We start from the raw sequence: 23,317 nt of genomic DNA on the forward strand, positions 1-23,317 counted from the left end.
GAACAGGTATAGACACCCCCAGAGGATTCCTGTGATTCTCTACAGCAGGAATCAAGGACTATAACTCCACTGATGTCCAATATACAGCTTGGTAACAAGTCCACAAAGACTATAGATAAATATCTATGCTCTTAGGTGTGACAGCAACAGCGTATTCTTCCAATGGTACAGTTTTATCCTTATCCTGATGACCACAGCAGTTCCCACTGGATTTCCCTGGATCTGGTGTCTTACCAACCCATGCCATTTCTCATTCCTGCAATAATTTCCATGATATTTGAATCATAAATGGATAGGTGCACACATATTAGGGATGATCACAAATTATGGTGAAAGTTTAGATTTAGAAATCATTACAGTAAAAGACACATTACCATTAATCCCTTCAAAATGCTTCCTCTTGCTTCAGCCACCCGTATTCCACTGTTTTTCCCTCTCTCTGAGGCAGTTTCAAAATCCTCTTTTTTTTTTTTTTTTTTTTTGTCTTTTTCCTTTTTATCGGTACCAGGGATCGAACTCTCGACCCGCCTGCTTGCAAGGCAGGCGCTTATGCCGCTGAGCTAAATTCCTAGTCCCAAAAAATCTTCTTTTCTTAATATCTGTACTTGAGCCTTTGTGGTTGCCCCAGTGTCCTGAGTCAGTTCAAAGCCATTGCCTTTGTAACATTAGGGAAAAGCCAGAAGTCCCACAGCGCCAGGTCTTGTGAATAAAGTAGATGTAAGGCATATAAGAAGCCTGCTCTTACTGGACGAAAGCAGCAGCAGTCTTCACTGTGTGCTTTCTCAAACCTCCAAAGACACAGGAAAGAACTTCCAAAATTGCTTAGAAAGCAGCCAGTATGAGATACGTGCATCTGAGGTCAGGAAGGGGTATTTTTAGGGGGGTTAATAGCAATGCAATTTTCACTGTGATAATTTTGTTTTATTTGAGCTATGTTTTTTGATCGACCTTCATGCACACGTGTGTGTGTGTGTGTGTGTGTGTGTGTGTGTGTGTGTGTAATAAGTAGGTGAATGTGTCCTGTATTTTTTGGCTTGGTTTGTAGCATTGCTGCTTTTTAAACTCCTAAAAGTTGTGACTCTTATTCAGATTCTGTGATGTCATTTTTAGGTATACCATAGTGACTGGTAAATTACTACATTTGTAAATAATTGTGATGACTTAACTATTTAGCAAATTGGAGCAGATTCGGGCTTAACTAAGAGAAATACGCATTATTTTCATTTGTTTGGACTGATAAGATCTCTTGAGGGTGTAGAAAAGGTAGAATTATTTCTCCCCATATGGAAATCATATCTGAGGCACGTCTTATCATGGAGTCCCAGTATGTATGCCAGGGAAGGAAATGTTTTCTGTTGCATTTTAAAAAATCATTTCTTAAAAATAAGAGATACTCAAAACTCTGACCATGTACAAAAGGATTTTTCTTTCACACAGTCACGGTTCTCAGATACAAGCTCTTTTCAATGTCTAATGCTTTATTTAGAAATCTTCAGGTTATCCATTAGGAAGTTATAGTAAGCTATGGCAAGATATTAAAAAGCTACCTAAAGTGTTAAGTAAAAGTCCATTCCAAATTTTCTGACCTAAAATATGAGAAAATAATTATTTGTACACTATTAGCTACAGAAAGATGATGGACAGATCTGAGAGATATAAATAGAGATTAATAAAACTAAGAATGAAATCTGAGTCAATCCAGATGCTTATCTATCATTTTAAGGCAAGGATTTTGTCCTCCTGTTTATTCTTTTTCCCTCAAGGCTTCAAAGCAATATTGCAATCACGGTAAGGGTCACAATACACTGTTGCAACTTATGCATCTGCCCTGTTAGCCATCTTTTTGAATGATTGAATTTATAGTTAGAAGGAGTGGAAAGCGATCATTTGAGCCAGTGTAACTGTGACCATCAGTCAGTCAACACCTAGCTAGAAACTTTGCCAATCCCCACCAAGTCTGCACATATTTCCATGTTAGGAAAACTACCAAAACTACAAAAATTATTGATGTATTTTCAGAGGACTATTTAAGAATGACACAAGGGGAAATTCAAAGCATCAGTGAAAAACTTTGAGAGATTAACACAAGTACTTACCTTATCCATTCAAACTCCCCCCCCACACACACACACCAAACACACACACACTTTTTTTTTAAATAGCTGGTCCATACTATGGGCTAGAGACTTCCAATAGTTCTATTGTTCCAAGGCCAGTTTGGGCATGTTGTCTGTTACATCCTGGGAGTCAGATTCTACCCCTTGCTCTAACCTGGCCAGGCTTAGAGACAGTTGGTAACATTACTAGCATTTTGTGAGGTTTTTACTTCAGATCTCGCCTTGCTAACCCACTCTTTCCTGGAAAAAATTTAGCTAGGGAATAAGGAAACATCAGTTGAGCTGAAGCCCCTGCCTACCTCTGTCAGTGAATGTTCTGAAGATCACAGGTAGGGAAGGAGCTCACCTGGGTGGTGCAATCGCTACCACTTAAGCCAGAGAGTCTCTTGTCTAAAGGATGCTCTTCTTCCAGCACTGTGTTGTGAAACAGTTGGGATTTTTGATGGATTAGAATGGTCGGAAAAAGAATTATATCAAAAGAATTATGATATCAAGATTCCTCTGTGTCTCTGTCAGCCATTGTTCAAAATGAGCTGTTACGTGGGTTTAAAGGTTTACCCCCATAGTGACTGGTCTGAGCATAGAAATGATAGCTAAGACCAGCAGAAAGGGTCGTACCTTGTTTATCCACGGGGTGAGCAGGGACAGAGGAGTGGAGGTGATGACACTCTGGCTTTGTCTACCTCCCCGGCGCCTGCTGCTCTCTAGCTCTGTTCATTCACCCTTCAGATTGTGGCAAGCAGGCATTTCAGGCAATGAAGATCTTTAAAGAGTGGACGAGAAACATTAAAATCCTGAAACATTTTTTCAGCATGTGATTTTTATTACAACGTTATGCCAATTCTTACTGACTGACATTGGCTTCCTAAGCTGGAAACGTGTGCTTGGATTGAATCAGAGTTTCAGGAAGTGAATGACAAGACTGAACACCAACATATGCATGCAGAAAGGAGGAACAGCTTCCAGGGAACTCTTTTTTCCCTTCTTAAAACAGTTTCATATTCCTCATTCCATCCACAAATTTGAAATGTTCTTCCATCTATCTTCTAATCACTTTTCAAAGTCATTCTAGTACCCTCATTTTGCAAAGGATAAAGTTATGCATTTTTGTATTCTTTCAAGTTTTAGCAATTCCTCAGTGTTTTGATATATATTTCCCGTAAGGAAGAAATGCTTCAAAATCTACAGTTAACGATAAAGACATTCTTGCAGGAAAGTTAAAGTATAAACTGGTGACATCGAGGAAAACAAGTTGCAAGCTGATCAGTGTTTACAGAAGGGAGCCGAGTCTCCTGCAGTGCTGCTTCCTGTGTGTGTCGTGGTGGCTCCAGGCCACACGTGTAGCAGGAGGGCTCCTCAGAGGCTGCTGTCTTCACTAAGTCCGAAAGGAGATGGGTTAGCAAGGTGCAGATGCAACTCAGTAGATATTCATTTCCATGTGCCATGTGGATCTTAAGTCCTCTCGCTCTATCTTGTTGAAGGATGTCAAAGTTTGTTGCACCTCATCCTCTTAGATTAATCCATAGCTGAAGACTCCCAACCCCTTGCTAATCAAGAGACTGGAAGCATCTGAGCCCCCAGCAGTTTTTCCAGACTCCCCTGTGAAGAGATTCCATGCCTTCCCATTAATGGTGCTGTGCTATTGCAGGGCCAGAGATAATGTCCAGGCAGAGCAAAGTGGAATTGTCTGATGAAGAAAATGAGGATTCTCTTACGAGTGGAGAAGAAAGCCCTTTAAGCTACTCAAGCTTTGCCATCAGGTAAGAGCCTCAGAGAAGCCTGAGGCCCTATGATTTTCTGAGAATCGTTCAGCAATAAAAATCGTCACTTAAACCAGAATACCTGCTTTATAAGCTCCTATAGAGACCAAGACCAATGGAACTAATCCTTACCAAAATGAATTCCTCTCTAGTCTCATACAATTAAGTTACACAAATATGCCTTGTCTCACCAGCTGCTGTTCGGATCATCTGTACCCACTATAACTGAAATTTAAGCAACCCAAGTTTCTTTCAGCTCACCCTCAGGCTCGCTAGAAATCAAGGTTAGGGCCAAGCTTTAGTCACTCTCACATGGCTTCTCTAGGGTTAATGCACCCTCTTTTTCCAATACATTGATGTTGAGATTACCTAGGTTTTTGCATCTGAAAATTAGGGTTAACAAATCCTCCCTCCCGTGTTCTGTTTTCTCCACATCTCTTTAGTATTAACAGTTCTGCTAACCAAAAGTCAACTTGGAAATGGAAGGTGACCTCCTAGTTTTGTTAGCTGATTTTTAAATAAAAGGTCAGTCTGTACATTCTGTCACTTCAAAATAACTGTAATACATTGGTAATATTTCAGGGAAGTGGGTATAACATACTGGTAAAATCCTTAATGAATGATAATTGTGATTGTCTAAAGGAAAATAATACATATAAAGCATAACCATTATGCTTTAGTGTTACATAACTCAATGAATACTTTTTAATTTTTTTGTAATGATTTTTAAGTATTTAAAAGGCTCAACTGATACAGTCATTGTGCGTAACAGTGTGGAAGTTTTTTGAAAAAATTAAAAACAGAATACATATGATACAGCACAGTCTCATTTCTGTGCATTTATCTAGAGGAAATTAAACCCATACTTCAAAGACAGTCCTAAACTTTCACACTCATTGCAACATTATTCACAGTAGTTGAGATACAGAATTAACCTCAGTGGCCATCAAAAGATGAAAAAACAAAGTGTGAAGCCAACCCACACGCATAAGAAGGACTATTATTCACTCCTCAAAAAGAAGGAAATCCTGCCATTTGCAACAAAGTAAAGGAACAAGGAGTTGTTATGCAAGTGAGAGAAAGACAAGGCCGATCTTTTTATGTGTGGAATTTAAAACAGAACTCATAAGCACACATAGTAGGATGGTGGCTGTCGGACACTGAAGTGTGGATATTAGTAAATACTCTTTAGATACCCCTTATTATTTCAATAATCAGTTTTTATATCCTAGAAAGGATATTGAGTGAAAAGGATATTGAAGGAAATCGAGGTAAGTTTAGAGCTTTCCAAGACAGTGGATGTTGAAATGAGTCTTCACCTGTTTCATTTAACCTATGAAGAAGCATGCGTCTGTTTAACTGAGAATTCTGGATCTGTGGGTCCAGCTAGCAGAGGTTACTGTAGGTGGACATCAAAGTCTGAGGCGCTTCACAGTCAGACTTCTGAAAAGGACTGCCGAAGTCTCGGGCTTAATACCTTCTGCCCTGCCTTGTCTTCCCTTCCAGATTGTTGAAATTAGATGACATATTTTGTGAGAAAGGACTAAGAATTGATTGAAGGAAAGGTTGTAACGAATCTCAATTCAGAGTCAGCTTTGCTATTTCCGACAACTAAATACCAACTAGCATTGGGATTTGCACAGCTTTCCCTTTAAAAATACGTGATACGTAGGTATTTATTGTGTGTCCTCTGTTCTACGTAAGCACGGAGCCAGATACTTTTGTAGATATGGAAATCACATTTCAGCCTGTATGCAGTTGAGTCCAATAAACAAGATGATTCCCTATAAAACACGTGACAGGGAATAAAGCAGCATTTGTTCAAGTGCTCCTTTGATAGATGTGGCAAAAGTTGAGAGAGGCAGAGGCTGGTGTTGGAGAACTTTTCCCGGAAAGCCTCCTGTGGGAAGCAGGGTTTGGGGAGCTGAGAGATATCGGAAGCCTGAGCTCCTGTGAGTGGCACAACACATCAAGGCATGGAGTAATGTGCGTCCCATGCTCCAGACACTCAGCTTTGCTAAAGTGTTGTGAGAAGTGACGCCTCACACTTCTCAAGAACACATTCTTGGCTATTGGTCTTGTGCGTGTGTGTGTCTGTGTACATTATGTTTATGTTAATGCAAATTTGTTACAAAAACATGATTCAAATTTGAAAGTTGTTTTGGGGAAATGAAGACAACATATGTGATAACACAGAAAGTGGTCCAATCGTGTCTGATTTCATGAATTCTTTGCCATGTTTTCCCTATGGTAATGAAGGACTGGCTAGCCATGAACAACCAGGGGCCATGAAAACTTCTTAGATGTAATTTTAGTCATTCAATTTCCTTGGAGCCCTCCATTATTTTTAAAGCGAACTAACTCAACTTACTGGTATTTTCCTCACTGTTTTCAGTTCTGTGATTGTGTATGATAAACAAGGAAATGATTTAAAGTAGATATCTAGGCAGGGATTTGACCAGGGCACTGGCCATCTGCGCACTTTGTTATCTGACTTAGAGCTGGCTGAGGATCTCTCAATATACTTTGAAAACCCCCAAGGAAGTCCAGAAGTCAGGTCATCTTTCAAACTGATTCTTTTATCTTTTATGATTAACCATAGTTACCCACAATTCTCAGATACTCAATGAAAAATTCCATAAATAAGTTCATAAACTTCAGATAACTTACTTTGGCATATTGTTAAAATTGTTCTGTTTATCATTGTTTTCGATCTCTTCCTCTGCCTAATTTATCAATTAAACTTTTATCACAGGTATGTACATAGAGAGAAAACGAGCCTAGTGTATGTAAGACCCCGTATAATCTGTATTTCCACACATCCACTGGGAATTTGTACCCATGCTGCATGGATAAGGGAGGACTGCTGTGTACACTTCAGTAGATAAGTGCCATTGGAGGATGAATTTCTGGTGGTTTGATTTCTAGGGTAAGAATAACTCCTGATACCAAATTAGCAAACATACATCTTTGATAGCAATAATCATACAGTAGACCAGATGGCTTAATAGAGACAAGTAGGAATTATTGGAAAAAATGTAAAATGTATGGTGTGTACTACTTATGATCATTTTTGAATTGCACTCACAACCCCAAACCAGAATGTTATTTATAGTTTTGCTGACAACAGACTCAATGCTATTAAAGAAGAAATCTTTTGGCCACTGGTGGGTTTTCCAATCAGTTTAGAAGCTGCTGGCTTCTATTCTTAGAGAACTACAAACCACTCTAATTTACACACAAGTTACAGACCATCTCATTGTGCCCTTGATTTCTGTCTTTTCTCACAGACTAAGCGTGGTTATAAATAGCAGTTAGGCTCTCAGACAGGTCCACAGAAGACTATTTAATAGATGGAAGTTAAATATGTATGTTTGATGAATGAGTAACTAAATACTATCTCTATTCAGTAGAAGGCTCTAGCCTTAAATCAAGGGTTCATATGACATAAGAAAGAGAAAGTAGGTTTTCCTTACTTCCTTTCAGGAAGACGAAATTTGACTCGTGCAAAATTCTGTGAAAAACAGCTCGGCACTCCTGGGACCCCTTGTTTTAGCTTTTCCATTTCTTTACTGTGTGTGATCACACTACTTTGAATAAGCTAAGGAGAATTCTGCACATTTTATTTTTGGTCAACTATTTCCTATCCTGTGCCTCTCCTCTCTCAAAATTCACTTCTCTGATAAAACTAATTTTAATTAGATAATAGAAAAGATTTAGGTATAAGTACTTCATTTTATGTTGTGGTTGACCAACAACACCATAACCACTCTAAATCATACATTCTTTTAAAAATAGTTTATAAATTCAAGTAAATATTGAAAATATCCGACCAGTGAAGCAGAGAGACAAGCATTTCCAAGCAGTTTGTGATAGACCTGGGCCAGGAAAGGATAAGGCGTCGCACAGGACTCTTCTTCATTTCCCACTCACGTCTAAGCTTTCTACAGAAACCGAACATACAGATTATTTGAGCCATTACTTTATTTCCTTTTTTCATAGTAAAGATGCGAAACCACTTTTCTTCTACAAGCATAGGCTTTTCTATGTAAGCATCACACAGCTCAGTCAAAGCGTTTTTCAATTCTGTCATTCTAGGTGCTTACTGACTGTGCCTCTACTGTAGTGTTTCAAGTCCCCTTCTAGAAATCCACAGGCACTGGGTTACCATGCATTTCATCTGCAGTTTCTCTTGCCAAGTGTCCAAGTAGCCCTTCTGCTTCTGCTCTTTTAGTGTTGCATCTGACCTTCTAGGACCTCTAGAGATACTTTCCTCATTTTAACTGAAGTGTTTATCCTGAGCCCACTAGAATCATTATCAAAAGTGTGTCTGCCATAAAGTTTAATAAGTACCTTCAATAAGTCTTAATATCAAGACCAAAAGAAACAGACAAAAAAATGGGTCCATACATGGACATAAGTACACAGTAGTACGGGGTAAAGTTTGAAACACATGTATGTAGAAATAATATTTTTAATCATGATGGATCTGAGTTCCAAAGGCAGGAGAATGTGGGTGGCAGAGAATAAACAAAGCTTGGGAAAGAATAAGGTGTTTTTTTTTTTTTTTAGATTCCATTACTACTTTTCTCATTCTTATTTTATATCCAGACAAACATCAGATTTCTGAGATGCAAAGTGCCACGACCCAAACAAAATACACAGCAGTAACTTACAGAATGTACATAGACTACATTAATTCTCCAGACTAACAAATAATAGCTTATTGTTATTTCTTGAAATGACAAACAAAATAGTGTCAGGTTTCATAAAAGCATCAGCGCTGTACTGTAGGAAACACAACACAGCTCCTCAGCCACTCTTCTCTCCCCCGACCCAGCAGTGTAACAAGCTGTAATACAGAAGGGACAAAAGCACTTCTTAAACCTCTCTGCGAATCTGTGGACAGGTCTTAAGAAAAATGGATTCAAATTCTCCTAGGAAATTTGAGTATGGAAATTTCCACTGATGTGGCTGAGTGGGTGAGACGCGGAAGCAGCTCAGACAACATGGGAGTGAAAATTACGGTGGGATGAATGATCGTTCACTGAGTGTACAGATTTATTTGCACAAAATGCTAGTATTTGCATGCCTTCTTTCTTCATCCCAGCTACTGGCTCCTGAAAGGAAGGGATGGGACCTTGTCAGGTAGGGTCATTGAGGAGACCAACTTGACAAGACAGGGTGACATTTATAGGAAGCTTAGTCACTGCTTCTAAGTAAAATCTTTTCAAGGACTAGAGACAGGACATGCATAGTTTTTAGGAGAAGAAAAATGTAAAGTAGATAAATTCCTTGGACTTTGTTCCATGTTATTTGCCTCTGTGTGATACCTCATTATCATCTTTCTTAGGGGCTCAGATCCCACTTATATAATTGCTCTGTCAGCATCTACTACCGGAACAGTCAAAAGTTTGCAAAGACAGAAAACATAACATCTTAATTCTTCTACAGCTAGCTAACTTTCTTTATGAACCAGGGAGTTCAGCTAAGGAATGAAGCATTAAGTGAGGAATTTTAGGCATCAAGCAAAGGAGAAGCATAATTTTAGGAGCTATCCAGAAGGGCTTCTTCTGTAAATCTAGAATAACTCCTCCCTAAGGCCCACTGCGTGCTGGGATGTGTTAACTATTAGGGTTCAGAGAGGGCACTAAAGGGAAAAGCCACCAGGTCCTATTGCTGTCCCAGAAGTGGGTCAGGCTGGGTGGATCTCAACTGGATTTTCATGCAATCTGACCGTGGCTATTACTGTCCTATGGTTCAGATCCCTCACCTGTAAAGTAAATGATACCAGTTGTATAGGGTCAGTGAGGGGAATGAATGTAAGACCTCCAGGGATGTTCTTAGCATGGAGTAAGCACCGCTCAAATGTTAACAGTTGTCTCTACACAGAGTAAGAGGTTATCCCATAAAATAACTGAACCTGTGGTCCTTGGGAATTACCTCAAAGCAACTTTCTGTTGGAATGGTATTGATATCCTGAATTTATGCTAACACCAATGGTAAGAGCAGAAGAGATAGATAACTTCAAGGTAGATCCCATTTTCAGTGTAAGTCAGAGAGGGGTCAAAACTGCAGCTGAATTCACTGGTTATAACAAGAGAGGTAGACCCAGTTCCACTCTCTCCAAGAATCAATATGGTCTCTGTCTACTCAGAATGATTTCTTTTTCTGAAACCTTTTTTGATGCATGAAAATTTAAGAGTACCCAGCCTGTACCATACTCATTCTTGGCTCCTAAAGACCATGCTAGCTTTGATAGTGGAAGTCAAGGGCAGGGTCTTTACTGTCCACTTCAATTCAGCATTAGATGCAAAGGCTATTTACCCTATGTTACTGGCTTTCATGCAGTTGTTTGCAAATTTTTTAAATATAAATTTACAAGTGAGTTTTGAGACTGTAACCATCTGCATATATTTGGGAAACACTTCCTTGACAAAAACATGTTAAGAAAATAGCACCCTTATCAAACCCTTCTTCTGTTTCCCTTTCCCTCTCTGGCCCTAGCCTGTCCTGCAGCTGGCTGAGGAGGCCAGAAGGGATGAGGCACAACTTCAGGGCTGCTGCAGAGCCTAGCCTTTGGCGCATGCTCAGTGATCGAGACAATAAATTATTGTTCGTTGCCTCTACCCCACAACCAATTAGGTCAGCTGTAAATATTGGAATTGCTTAATAAACACGCTGGAAGATTGTGCTGACTTGTTAATATAAGTGAAAATGTAATTAGATTTATAACACTTTTTTCCAAATGATAATTTACAACAACAACAGAGGGAAAAAAATCTCATGCAACCTGCTGAAATATCATTATTAAAATGCGCATGAAAAGTCAATTATGCCGGAGGGAGGTTTTTAAGAGAAGTGAGTTTTCATACCCTGGGATTACACCACAGGGATTACATATATCATATATATATATATATATATATTTTTTTTTCCCCCTGAGAACTTTGCTGCTGCCAAATGAAAAGGAACAGGTATTTTACTTATTTCCCTCTGAAATATTGCTACAGATAGTGCTAAGAAGTAAGCTAAATAAACTCACTCCCTAGAAATTCACTTTGTTCTCTTCAAAGCCCCAGGAAAAGCCAAGTTGTCGCCACTCTTTCTTATTTGCAAGCCCATCCCTCTTTAAGCAACAGTCATATTCCTTAAAATATTGGAAATCAAAGATTTTTTTCTCAGTGCTATTCTGTTCAACCCTCTCAGCGGAGGTCTGAGGTGTGGTCCTCGTGTAAAGACAGCAGTGGTCCATTGTAAGATCCACACCCAGGATCTTAGCTGGAGCACAGCTCAGTCCTCAGTCACGGATGGCAGGGAGTGACAAGACCCCTGTGTGCTCACCTGGTCCACTTATACGGGCCTTACAGGTGCTCGGTGCCTGTGCTCCCTGCATGCAGGAGCCTGTGTGTGCTTGGCATTTCCTCCAGAGGTGCATTTCTTACTGAAGTTCCAGTCTTCCAAGAATCGGACTCTCGGTCTTGACTGTTCTAGGAAAGCCCTTGGCCACTCAGCTATATCCACAGGCTTCCTGGCTCCAGCCTCAGTCCAGCCAGTTGCTAGTCTGCACTTTCTGGCTTCTTTCTCGTGAATGCAGATATTACTATATCCCTCATCTGCGCTTAAGATACCACACTGATGGGAAAGCATCTTAAAATAAGCCATAAAGCAGTTTATAAGTTTGGAAGAATCTGCTATTTTCTGCCTCAAATGACCCTTAAAATGTTCAGTGTGGATAACAGATGGAAATTTGCAAATGGATATTTATGTGCAAATAAATTACTGGTTAGGAGAAGATTTTGGTGCTGATGTATAAGAAACAGTCAGCACAGTTAATCATATATATGCATCCAAATGATTTACTTTATATATCTAAATTTCATATGTAATATATACTTCAGGTATAACAATGAGTACTACATTACTGATATCCTTACATAGTGGTAGTTCAAAAGAAGCCCAAAATAGGGAGCTGATTTGGATTCAAAGCAGTGTCTTAATCTAATCTCATGATTGAAAATGCTATAAATGGTCTTCCAATGTAAAAACATTCAGTGTATATTTATTGGTTAAGTGTCATCATTATTATTACGATTACCTTTATATTTGCTTTTAATTCAGAAGAAAAAGCCTGTTAACATCCCCAGCATAAGATTCAGGGTGTAGCTCGGTGGTAAAGTGCTTGCCTAGCACATGTGAGGCCTTGGCTTCCCTCTCCAGTATTGCAAAAGATGTAGCTCATCCAGTACCATTTCATGAACCGTATTTCCAGATAGAGTAGCTAAATGTGTTCAACTACAACACTCTGCTCAACTGTACAGTCAGGCAAGCCTGGTGCCTGAGTTTTACACTATCTGGGTGTAAAGTTGAATATTCTGGGATCTTCCTAAATAGTCCTTGTTTCAGCTGTTTCACAGGCTCTAGGTATTTAGCTGCCAGGGCTAAGGAGAAATTGTCTTCTGCTTTAATCTTCTGACAGTCACTTTTATGGGCCAGTTTGGAAACAAGTCTTAAGGAATGAGAGATGATTTAGAGGTTAAAAAAGCAAGTGAGAAAGCTCTTGTTCTTGGTCTGTGTTGGTCTCTCAGCAACAATTCTTGGTGTTTCCTGGCCCACAGCACCCCAAACCCTGCCCAGAGGGACGGGAGGTCTGAGGTAGGCATACCTGGCAGCGAACCCAGGGAGGTAAAGCTCTCATCCCTCTAGAGAGTCTGTTTTTTTTCTTTCTTACAGCTAATTTGTAAAGATTTCCTTGAATATATTAAAACAAAGAATAGAAAGGGTTTATCCTGTGTGACTATCATTCAGCTATTTTTCAAAGTCGAAGAATGACTTTAGAAAGCTCTACATCTTTAAGATTATTTGGGACCAGGAAGAAAAACTAAGAATAAATTGCATTTATAGTGTACATAGAGACCACCTCTGTCCACCCTGATTACATCCCGCTTCCGAAGCACATGCAGCAACTCTCCCTACAGAGAGTTCTCTTCTTCCTTGGAGCAGAAAGGGCAGGGGAAGAAAAAGGGTCTCTGATGAAGCACCCTGTCACCAGACACTCTCATGTCCACCTCCAGGTCAGAGGAAAGGCCCAGGTGTTCTTCCTCCAGCCTTTTATCTCCCTGTACTCTCCCTCACTTTACCACTGCAACCTCTGAATTTGGTTACAAGATTTTTTTTTCCAAGCCAAGAAATAATAGAAGTTTGGTGTGGTGGCACAAGCTTGTAACTCCAGCACTTGGGAGTCTGGAGTTTAAGGTCATCTTGAGTTACATAGTGAGTTTGAGGCCAGCCTAGACTACATAATGAGACCCTGTCTGTCAAAACCTACACAAAGAAAAGAAGAGAGGCGAGAGAGAGAGAGAGAGAGAGAGAGAGAGAGAGAGACAGAGAGACAGAGAGACAGAGACACACAGAGAGAGACAGACAGAGACAGAGACAGAGCATAGGATGCTGGGTATGTAGGTCTAGATATAAGTATTTCAGGATACAGAAGGCTTCTTCAGACTGTGTCTCAACTCGACCTAATTCAGTCTATGGCTTGTTTTCATATTGAGAACGTAGTACACAGGCAGGAAGAAGCTGATGGGACTAGGAATTAGAAGGATATGAGAAAGAAAAGTGGAAAACCAGGAAAGTAACCAGATGTAGACCAACTTCCTTTGCACTGTTAGAGAATAAAATAATAAAACTAAAATTTTGGATAAATTGTTGATTCCTATCTAATATATTTATGCTAAAATGGAAAACACACACACACACACACACACACACACACTGGCAAAACAAAACAATAACAGCTACCAGTGCTTCTTGTATTTATCCCAAAGAAAATCTTTAGTATCTTTATCGTTTCCGTCTTTAATTCGAATCCCAACCAAGACACCATCTCCTTTTCCAAGACACCGCTGCTTCCTGAGGCACTGCATTCCCGAAATGGCCTGACCATCTGTTACTGCCCTTTATCTCCATCCCTGTGTTGCAGTCGGAGAAGTGCATCAGACATGAAAAACTGACAGTGCTTCCTTCAGTGGTTTAGGAGTGGTTTTAAACGCCCTTACAAGTGAGGTCTAAGTCCTTCACAGTGCCCTTTCTCAGTGTGGCCTCTGCTGCTCACGGAAGTCCTCTGACCCCGATGACCCTGTATCCTCCCACCTCTCCACGGTCACACCACCATCCTTTTCCCACCTCCAGGCTGTATATAAATCCAGAATGTGTTTTCTCCTGCCTGGCTGGCCTAGTGTTATGGTTCAGATTTGAAATGTCCCTCAGGAGCTCACGTGTGTGTATCACGGGGACGCTGTACTCGAGTGGATCCCTCTGTTGAGTTCAGCAGCTGAAAGTGCTGGAGGAGGCGGGCCAGGTGGGAGGTGCTTGCTGGGGCTGACCTGGAAAGGTGTGCATTTGTCCCCACTCAACCAGTCCTGGACAGAATCCTCTAAAATCGTGTGCAAAACAAACCTGTCCTTCCATAAGTTATTATCAACTGTTGGGTAATTTATCCACTGATGGGAAACTGGCTAATAACTAATGAATAAATTCTTACTGTGTCCTAAAATTATTCCCAAACTCAACTGTAAAAATCTTATATTACCAAAACACAAGAGGTATTGTATTTAGGAACATACAAAAAACAAAACTCTAGCTTCTCATTATAAGAAATGAACTCTTCTTAAGCAATCTACATTTCTCAGGGGCTTTTGTAAAGCTAATGTAAAGATTAAATATACAAACTTTAACCAATGCCAAATCAGTTGCAAGTACAATAGACTTTTCTAAAATGAAGATGAAAAAGTTCTAATATGAAATCATAGGTCAGGGAAGCTAAAAGGAAGACCAGAACCAGGAACTGGAAATCTGTGTGTCCCAAGGCAGCCTCCCTTGGCTGCCCCATGCCCCCGGGGGCTCTTCACTCTAGTGCTTGCTCACCTCTGCACTGGGGTTTGATCTAGCCCTGTGTAGTGTGAGATGGCTTCACAGACACAGGTCACATCTAAAGTCATGGCTGAGTTCACACTAGGCTTCCCAGCATCTCACTTTCTCATTACAGGAAGAGAATATCAGATTGGCTTAGCATGAGTCAGGGGTCCCTGTCTTGCCCAATCATCTCGGGAGGGTACAGTCCTTGAAAACACACTTGACCATGGGCTAGGGGAATGTGGTAGTTCTCAAAGAAGTGGAGAACTACAGATAGGGACTTGGGAGACACTCCAAAGGATTCACCCCAAATAAATACAAGAATCATATTCATAGAAATAAGTACTTTTCACCATTAGCATGCCTGTCAAGCAATATGTATGTCAATATGTATATCTTGTGACTATGGATGACACATAGTTGTCCAGTGGACAGTCCTGGTGCTCATTAAGGAGTAAAGCTAACTTCAAGAGGCATGTGTCTAATGTGTAAGGAAAGTTAGCCATCAATTAACTGTATAATGGGTGGAATAAATTAATGCAGTTTATATTTCCATCTAGTACTTGATGAGGGCCTTTGCTGTGTTTTACAAATTTGTGGACACATTAATTAGAGTGTCCTGCTGAGGGATGAGTCAAGCACAGGGCGGAGAGAAGAAAACTATTGAAATTAACAAGGAAGACTTCCTGAAGGAGGCAGATCCTGAGCTGCTTTTGAAATGAATGCCAGATGCTACTGCGATCTGCAGGAAAAACACAGGGGAGAGAACTAACACAGGGAAGCAAGCCTCAGTGAAAGAAAGTGCAGACTGGCCGTCCCTCACAGGAAATTCACCTGACAACTGGTAAATCATCAGGGCATCGCTCAGGGCTCTCTTTCTCCCGGTCTTGTAGAAGCCCCACCAAGAGAAGGCACTGTAAAGATTGGTTTATGGCTTGGGTATTTGTTACATTTTAATAAGGTTTGGAAACTTAGATGTTATTTAGCTCAGCAGCCAATCCAGTACTCCTGTAAAAGCAAGGCAAACATAACAATAAATGCTAAGCACTCCGGCGTTCAGGGACTCTGGCGGGATGTGCTGCAGGCTTTATGAATGTGTGAGAGTGAATATACATGCAGAAGCTTGGGAAAAGGTCATTGGTATTTTCAGAGCAATAAATCAAGTCTGGAAAGATTTGCATTTTAGCGGTATAACACGGAGGACTGGATTAAGGGAGAGAATACTTTGAAGTAATATTTCTCTGCTGACTTGTTTTATTAGCTTCCTTTAAACATGTTACATTATTGCTTATAGAATTTCATTTACTCGGATTGGCAGCTTGATAAATACGTCTATTGGCGATGATTTGGATTGCTCTGGGCATTAATATTATTAAAACCTGTCACAAGGAAATGTCTAAAAGATGACTTACTGTAAAGACTGCAGCATGAAATAAATCATCCAGCAGTATTTGTTACCATTTATGGCCTCTTGGAGCTGAGTCAATCCCTTTTTATGTTGCATTATTTTTCAAGTTTTTATAGCTTTACATTATATATTGCTGTCAGAAATGAACAGATGGGGTGTCGAACATGAGCTTTCTGAATAATTCCCACCCTCCAGTTATTGGTATCAAGGACAAGTGCAAAACTGTGTGTTCTCGAGCAAAAAGGAGTGAGAATGAGGTGGAGAAACTGCTGTTGAGGAAAGGGATCCCTTTTGTCAGATGGTTGAGGCCAATTTCACCAGCTGGTTGGAATCCCTGACTGGCAAACGCCCTGTTTGGTTTTCGAGCAAGAGCTGATGTGGTGTCTTCAGCTCCACTGAGCCAACAAATGCAGTTCTTGAATGCATTTTCTTTGAGTGCCTCTTGCAGAAACCTGTATCTTTGGAGGTAAATGTGTCATATTGCTCCTTTAAAAAAAGAATCCTGAGAAATATTTTGTTTAAAAGAAAACAGTAGGACAGGAAGACACATAGGAAGAATTAACCTTCTTTGAGTGATAAAATGTGCAGGCATCTTTTTGAGGTGGAGCACACAGAATGGCACAGAAGAGAAATTGTTACTCTAGGTTTTAGGGAACAGGCAGCCCTAGAGAGAGTCCTCCTTGGCCTGCTATACACTGACGAGCAGTGTGCCCTTGAAGGTCTTGAGTCGTCCTTTGGATGGGGCACACAGCAGCGTAGCTGTCTGAGGACCCCTCTTCAAAGTCCTGAGGCTTTGGAGGCTTTGAAGGAGGAGAGAAAACTGTCCTGCGGAGTGAGCACCAGCCGCCTTCTTAGGAGGAGAGGAAAGTGTACGTGAATTCCCTTCCTCTACACCTCGCCCCACGGTCACACTCACTCAGGGGAGCACCACCTGTGCCAGGCCAGTGTACTTCAGAGCAGTGATAACAGGCACAAAGCTTGGGTGTCCAAGCCCAAATTCATCGCTTATCTTCTCGGAACTTTTAGGAGGTCGTTTCATTTCTCCTTATCATAAAACATGGCTAAGAGTTAGTGTTTTCATGTTTACCTCACGGTGCTGCTGTGAAAGTGAAATCATACCACACACCCACAGACACCTAGAAACACATAGAAACTTGTGCCCTGAGAAGGGCACCAGCACTTGTCAAAGACGGGTATTTGAAATACCAGGTCACAGTGGATTCTTCCCTCCCCTCTGGCATAGCTGTAGGCGTGTGGGGATTTTGTCAGTTTCTACGCTCCGCTCTGCACTCTTGCATCCCCGGATGCTGAGCCTTTACTAAAGAAGTGATCTGTAGACAATCTTCTTAGCAGCTCCCTGCCCCAAAACCAGATCCATCCTCTCCTCCCGCACTATGAGCCGTTTATCCCGCTTGCTGCTGCCTGTACGTCATCCCTAAGAGTTCCTTCCACCTGAGTTTGTCTGACACATGTGTGTGAAGGTTCCATCTGGCCAAGCTTGCAGGAATGTGGGCAATTCCCAGTTACAGCGGAGACAGACGGGCTCCAGAGGATCGCTTTATTCCTCAGAGTCTGCAGCCTTGTGCCTTTGAAAGCTCCTGTCTAGTGAAACAGTCTTCTGTCCGTAACGCGGGAAGAGTGTGCAAAAGGGTGAAATTCATATAGTGGATGAGTTGATAAAGGCGGTTGATTAGTTATGTATGCAGAGCTGCAGGGGCAAATTCTTCTTGCTTGTTTTTCTGTTTTTACATTGTCCCCCTGAAAAAATATTTGCATAAGCCCCAGCTCAATGGAATTGGCACTGCTGAGCTCTGTAAGCTGATACTAAAATCTAGAACTCTTAAACATCCCATGTAACTGTAAACATGCACTTCTCTTCTTTCTTGTATCCTCCCTCCCTGACCTCCCTTCTTTTATTATTTCCTTGCCTCTTACATTTTATTTACTTTTGCTTCCCTAGACATATATTGAAGGAGCCATTCAAATCCTTGGCCTCTTGTGAGGAAGCATCATGATTTCTGTGTTTGCACATAGCAGACCTGTTGTCGCATCTCATCCAGCTGAACAACCAGAGCACGAGCTCTTCCATCTCCTAGGCATGTAGTGTGGACCTGCCTGTGGCATTCGTGCTGCCAGGCATGCTCCTCCACACCCCCATCACCCCACGGCCTGGCCGTCTTACAGAAGGAAAACCTGGCAGACTCGTGCTTCCCCTGGCTAAGTCTGTGTCTGTAAAGTCAGAGTGGTGATGAGACAGGATCATCTGAAGCCCTCTAAGCTCAAAGCCACCATCTGCATCTGTTCCAGCTGTGCTCCCCTGAGATAACCTTAGACCCACTGATTTCCCCTTGTGATGCTCTGCTCTATCTGGAAGTACAGAGTTCTGCAGATGATAGTACCAAATATCTTTCTCTGCCCAGTTTCCAGATATCTCAAACATGGTTTATTACAAATTTTCCTCCCTCTAGGTGTGTGGTGGCACATACCTGTAATCCCAGCACTTGGGAGACAGGAGGATTGCTGCAAGTTCAAGGCCAGCCTGGGCTACAACATGAGTTCAAGGCCAGCCTGAGCTACATAGTGAAACTCTCTCTCAAAGAGAAAAAAATTGTCCTCCCTCTTTCTTGTTTGACTGCTCATGAAAAAGTTATCATAAATTCATTATAATACCATTAAAGTATTCTTTTATCATAAAGCTAGGGGTGTGTGTGTGTGTGGTTTGTGTGTGTTTGTACAAGTGTGTGTGTGATGCATTGGATATAGATCAAGAAAAGGTGCCAGTGTGACCCACAGTGACCTGGCCCGTAAAGTCTCCCAGTAACCTCTAATTACTGTTATCTATCTCTTTATTATTAATATTGCAATTCCAGCACATAAAATAACTTAATCATTTTTTGGAATTTGCATGACTAATAGAGTGAGTTCTGATAGAATATGGATAAGTTTCATAATTAGGTTTTGCCAGGAACTTGTACAAACCAGTCTATTTATAATTTGGTCAGCTCCTGATTTTTAATGAGGACACTGAGAGGGACTGAAGCCTCTGGCAGCATTCACTTCATATTTTAATTACTCACAGTAATTCTGACAATTACCCACATGTCATAAATCACATCATAATGACCCACAAAGAAAGTATGTTTAATTACTGAGAGGGGAGTTCTCTGATTAAATAGGTACCTGGAATTACAGGGATGCGACCCCTTTTGCAGACAGAGTAGCCTGAGTCTATGACACAGAAGGACCAGTCTCTGAAACGTGTGTCAGACTAAGGAAAGTCATCAAGTTTATGGTTCTAGCTCCAAAATATAAAGAAAGAAGAGCTTTGAAGTTTCTCCTATCCTTACTGAAAATTAAAACTGACCAGAGAAGATTGGATGGACTGAAAATTAAAGACTTCCTGGTTCAACAGAGAATCAAAGTTACAGGCAAAAAACAAAGTCACCCTAAAATCAGTTTGGAGTCAGAGCAGAGATCTGCTTTTTTGGGGGGAGGCCTCTGCAGTTATCAACTGTGGAAGACTCTTCCAGGGTAGTTCTGGTGATTTCTTAGAGGCTGTGTACTAAGTGACAAGTGAGAAAATTGTAAAGTTGCAGAATTAGAGGTCCTCCACACTTGGGAGTCTACCTCTAGAAATCCCACCAAGTCGCACTGCAAAAAGACCTCCTGGGAAAGTCCACAAATTGCCCTTGGAGTGTGAGAACAGTTACCATGGTGAGCACACCCAGGTGTTCCAGTATAAGAGCTTCAGCTGGCAGTCCAGTGCCATGTCTGCCTGGGGTGATGGCATGTCCTTCAACAGTTCCTCTCCCCTTCCTGCCTTGCCTAGGGGTGGGAGGTGAGGTTAAGACACACCATGAAGGTCTCAAATTCAACAACAGTGCTACCAAGTGAACTGAGATTTAGTCATCAAAGTACGAAATCTTCTCTTCTATTACTACCACACCCAGAGGAGTCTAGTACAAAAAGTGAGTTGTGGTGGAAATAGTTCTTAACAAAACCAAGTGAGGACCGAGGAGTGAAAAACAAGGCCACAGAGGGTCTCGGAGAGTCTGTCACACCATCAACAATCCAACATAGTGCAGCTCCTAGCTAGACTGGTATTAAGTCTCACAGTAAAGATTTCTAGTATTTTTGAGGAATGTCTACGACAATTTCCACAGTGATTGTACTAGTCTGCACTCCCACCAAGAGTGCAGAAGGGCTCCTTTTTCCTCACAACCCCTCCAGCATTTGTTATTGGTTGATTTCTTGATGACAGCCATAATTTCTGGACTAGATGGAGTCTCATCATTGTTTTAATTTGTATCTCTTGAAAGACCAGGGATGTTGAACATTTTTTCATCTATTTATTCCCTGTTTATATTTCTTCATCCAAGAAGTGTATATTCATCTCAGATACACATTTATGGGCTGGGTCTTTAAATGTCGGGGATCTGAGTTTTTGCAATTCTTTATGTGTTCTAGATATTAGTCCTTTGTCTGAGGGACAACTGGCCAAAATTTTTTACCACTCTGTGGGTTTTATTTTCCCTCTATTGGTAATTTTCCTTGCTGTTCAAAAGCTTTTTAAGGAATGAAGATTTAGCTCAGTGGCTAAGGTGCTTGCCTGTTAAGCACAAGGTCATGAGTTCAATCCTCAGTACCAAAAAAAAAAAAAAAAAAAAAAAAAAAAGACTGCTCAATAGGTTTTTAATATGATGAGATCCCAGCTGTTGATTCATGGTAGTCTTTTCTGTGCCATTGAGGTTCTGTTCATGAAATTTTTCCTACACCTGTGTCGTCGAAGTTTCTACATATTCTCTCTTCCAGCAGACTTAGTGTTTCTGTTTTAAAATTTAGATCTTTGACATGATTCTAATTTTAGTCTTTTGCATGTAGAAAGCCAGTGCTTCTAGCATCATTTATTAATGAGATTATCTTTCTTCCAGTGAATATGTTTGGCTTCTTTGTCAAAGATAAGGTAGCTGAGTGTGTTTAGACTTCTTTCTGCATCTTCTAATCTTTTCCATTGATCCTTAGGTCTGTTTTTTTTGTTTTGTTTTGTTTTTGTTTTATTTATTTATTTTTTTGCCAATACCATGCTATTTTTATTACAGTAGCTTTGTAGTATAATTTCAAGTTAGGGATTATGATGCCTTTGTTAGGGATATCTTGCCTTTGTTACCAGTAACTGTTTTTCCTATTCTATGTCTCTTGTGATTCCAACGAATTTTAGGAATGTTTTCTCTAGTTCTGTGAGATATGCTAATTGTATTTTAACTAGGATTATATTAAATCTGTATAACAATTTCAGGATTATGGCTATTTTTTTCTTCCTACCCATGAGCAAGGAATATCTTTCCATATTCTGATATCCTCTTTCGTTTCTCTTTTCAGAGATTGTGGTTTTAATTGTATAGATCTTTTACTTTCTTTGTTAGAAAGAGGTCACATTTGACTCAGTTATTCCCCTTCTAGGTGTCTTCCCCAGAAGAAAAAAAAATCATAGCACAACCATACATGTGCCTCCATGTTTATAGCCTCACAGTTTGTAGTTGCTAAATCCTGTAAACAACCTAAATGCCCATCAACTGAAGAACTGATAAAAATATGTGGGTTTTTAATATGATGGAGTACTACTCAATCACAAAGAAGGATACATTTGATGCATTTCTAGGTAAATGGATGCACCTTGAGACCATACTCTTAAGTGAAATAAATTGGACACACATACACAAATATCACATTGTCTCCTGATGTGCAAAACTGAAATAGTAAATAAGGACCAAAATTTACCATAGATAATATGAAATAGGAAGAAATTTTTCGAAAGGAAAGAGGAACTTGGGAGGAGGAAAGAGAAAAGGGAAGAAGGGAAAATAAAAGGATAAAAGGATAAAATGAAAGCAAAGACTTGTAGATAAAGAGGGGAAGAATGAGTGAAGGGGGGACTTGGAAAAAGAGGGGAATCGAGATACATAATATACAGATACAAATACGCTATGATGAATATGATCATTATGTATACCTAAATTTTACCAATAAATCAATTTTTTTAAAAAAATGAAAATACCATTTACTGAGAATAAAAGACTTCTAACCTCAGCAACGTCTTAAGTGATGGCAAGGTGGCTTAGGGTGTAATAAGCTGCTCAGGCTGCACATGAAACAAGTGGACTTAGGCTAGTTAAAAACGTGAACTGACAATTCCTGAATTTTTTAAAAAGATGTATAAGTGACACGAATGACAAGAGCTAAGATTAAATCATATAAAAGATTTTCTTGCCTGAGATGGAAGGAAGAAACAAAGAACAATCACAACAAATAGAAAATCAACTGCAAACATGATAGATATTCACTACATCAATTATCACCATTGGTGTGAATGATTTAAATACAGCAAACAAACGAGAATTAGAAGAACGGATAGAGATGCAAAAAGTTACCTTTAATATGAAGATTCAGAGGGCTTAAAAATGTAATGATGAAGAAAAGACATTAATTGGAAGGAAAATGTGAGTACCTACATTAATTTTAGCTAAATAAACTTAGAACAAGAAACATTGTCACAGATAAAGGAGGGCATTTCATAATAACAGGATAATACATAATAAACCTAAACTTGTATGCTCTTAAATACAAGGCACCAAAACACACGGAGCAAAACCAAGGGGGCTAAGGAGAAATAGACAAACTCTCTAGGAGTAGTGGCGACCTCACGAGCTCTCTGTCAGTGGTTGTTCAAGCTAGAAGAGAATAAGAATACAGCGGATTTGCGCAGCGCTCCCAACCACTTGATCTAATTGTAATGTGTAGAATTCCCTATGCAAAATAGCAGAATGAAGAGTTTTCTCAAGTGCATAGAATAAATTATGTTCTAGACCATGCATTTAGCAAATGTAAACGAATACAAGTCAGATGAAGTATGCTATACAGTACCAGTGGAATTAAACTAGAAAACTATAACAAAAATCTAGGAGACCTCTCCAGAAGAGAACATGAAACATTACACTTCTAAATAACACATACACCCAGTGTCTGGAGAGAAATTTGATTTAGTTATTTTTTATTGAGTACTAATCTATATTTATTTTCTTTTCAGCTTTTGCTTTAGTCCTTGTTTATATTACATAATG

General features: G+C 40.1%; 1 protein-coding gene across 1 annotated transcript in view; it reads left to right on the forward strand.

The window, feature by feature from the left end:
- Kcnu1 (potassium calcium-activated channel subfamily U member 1) overlaps window positions 1–23,317 on the forward strand; it is a 135,672-nt gene that overhangs the window by 65,703 nt on the left and 46,652 nt on the right. The window contains 1 exon segment of the mRNA XM_013144677.2: window positions 22,473–22,532. Within this exon segment, the coding sequence (XP_013000131.2) occupies window positions 22,473–22,532 (60 nt within the window).

This window comes from Cavia porcellus, unplaced genomic scaffold (assembly GCF_034190915.1).
Source record: "Cavia porcellus strain 051 isolate PalLab524CR breed Dunkin Hartley unplaced genomic scaffold, mCavPor4.1 scaffold_29, whole genome shotgun sequence".
Lineage (NCBI taxonomy): Eukaryota > Metazoa > Chordata > Mammalia > Rodentia > Caviidae > Cavia > Cavia porcellus.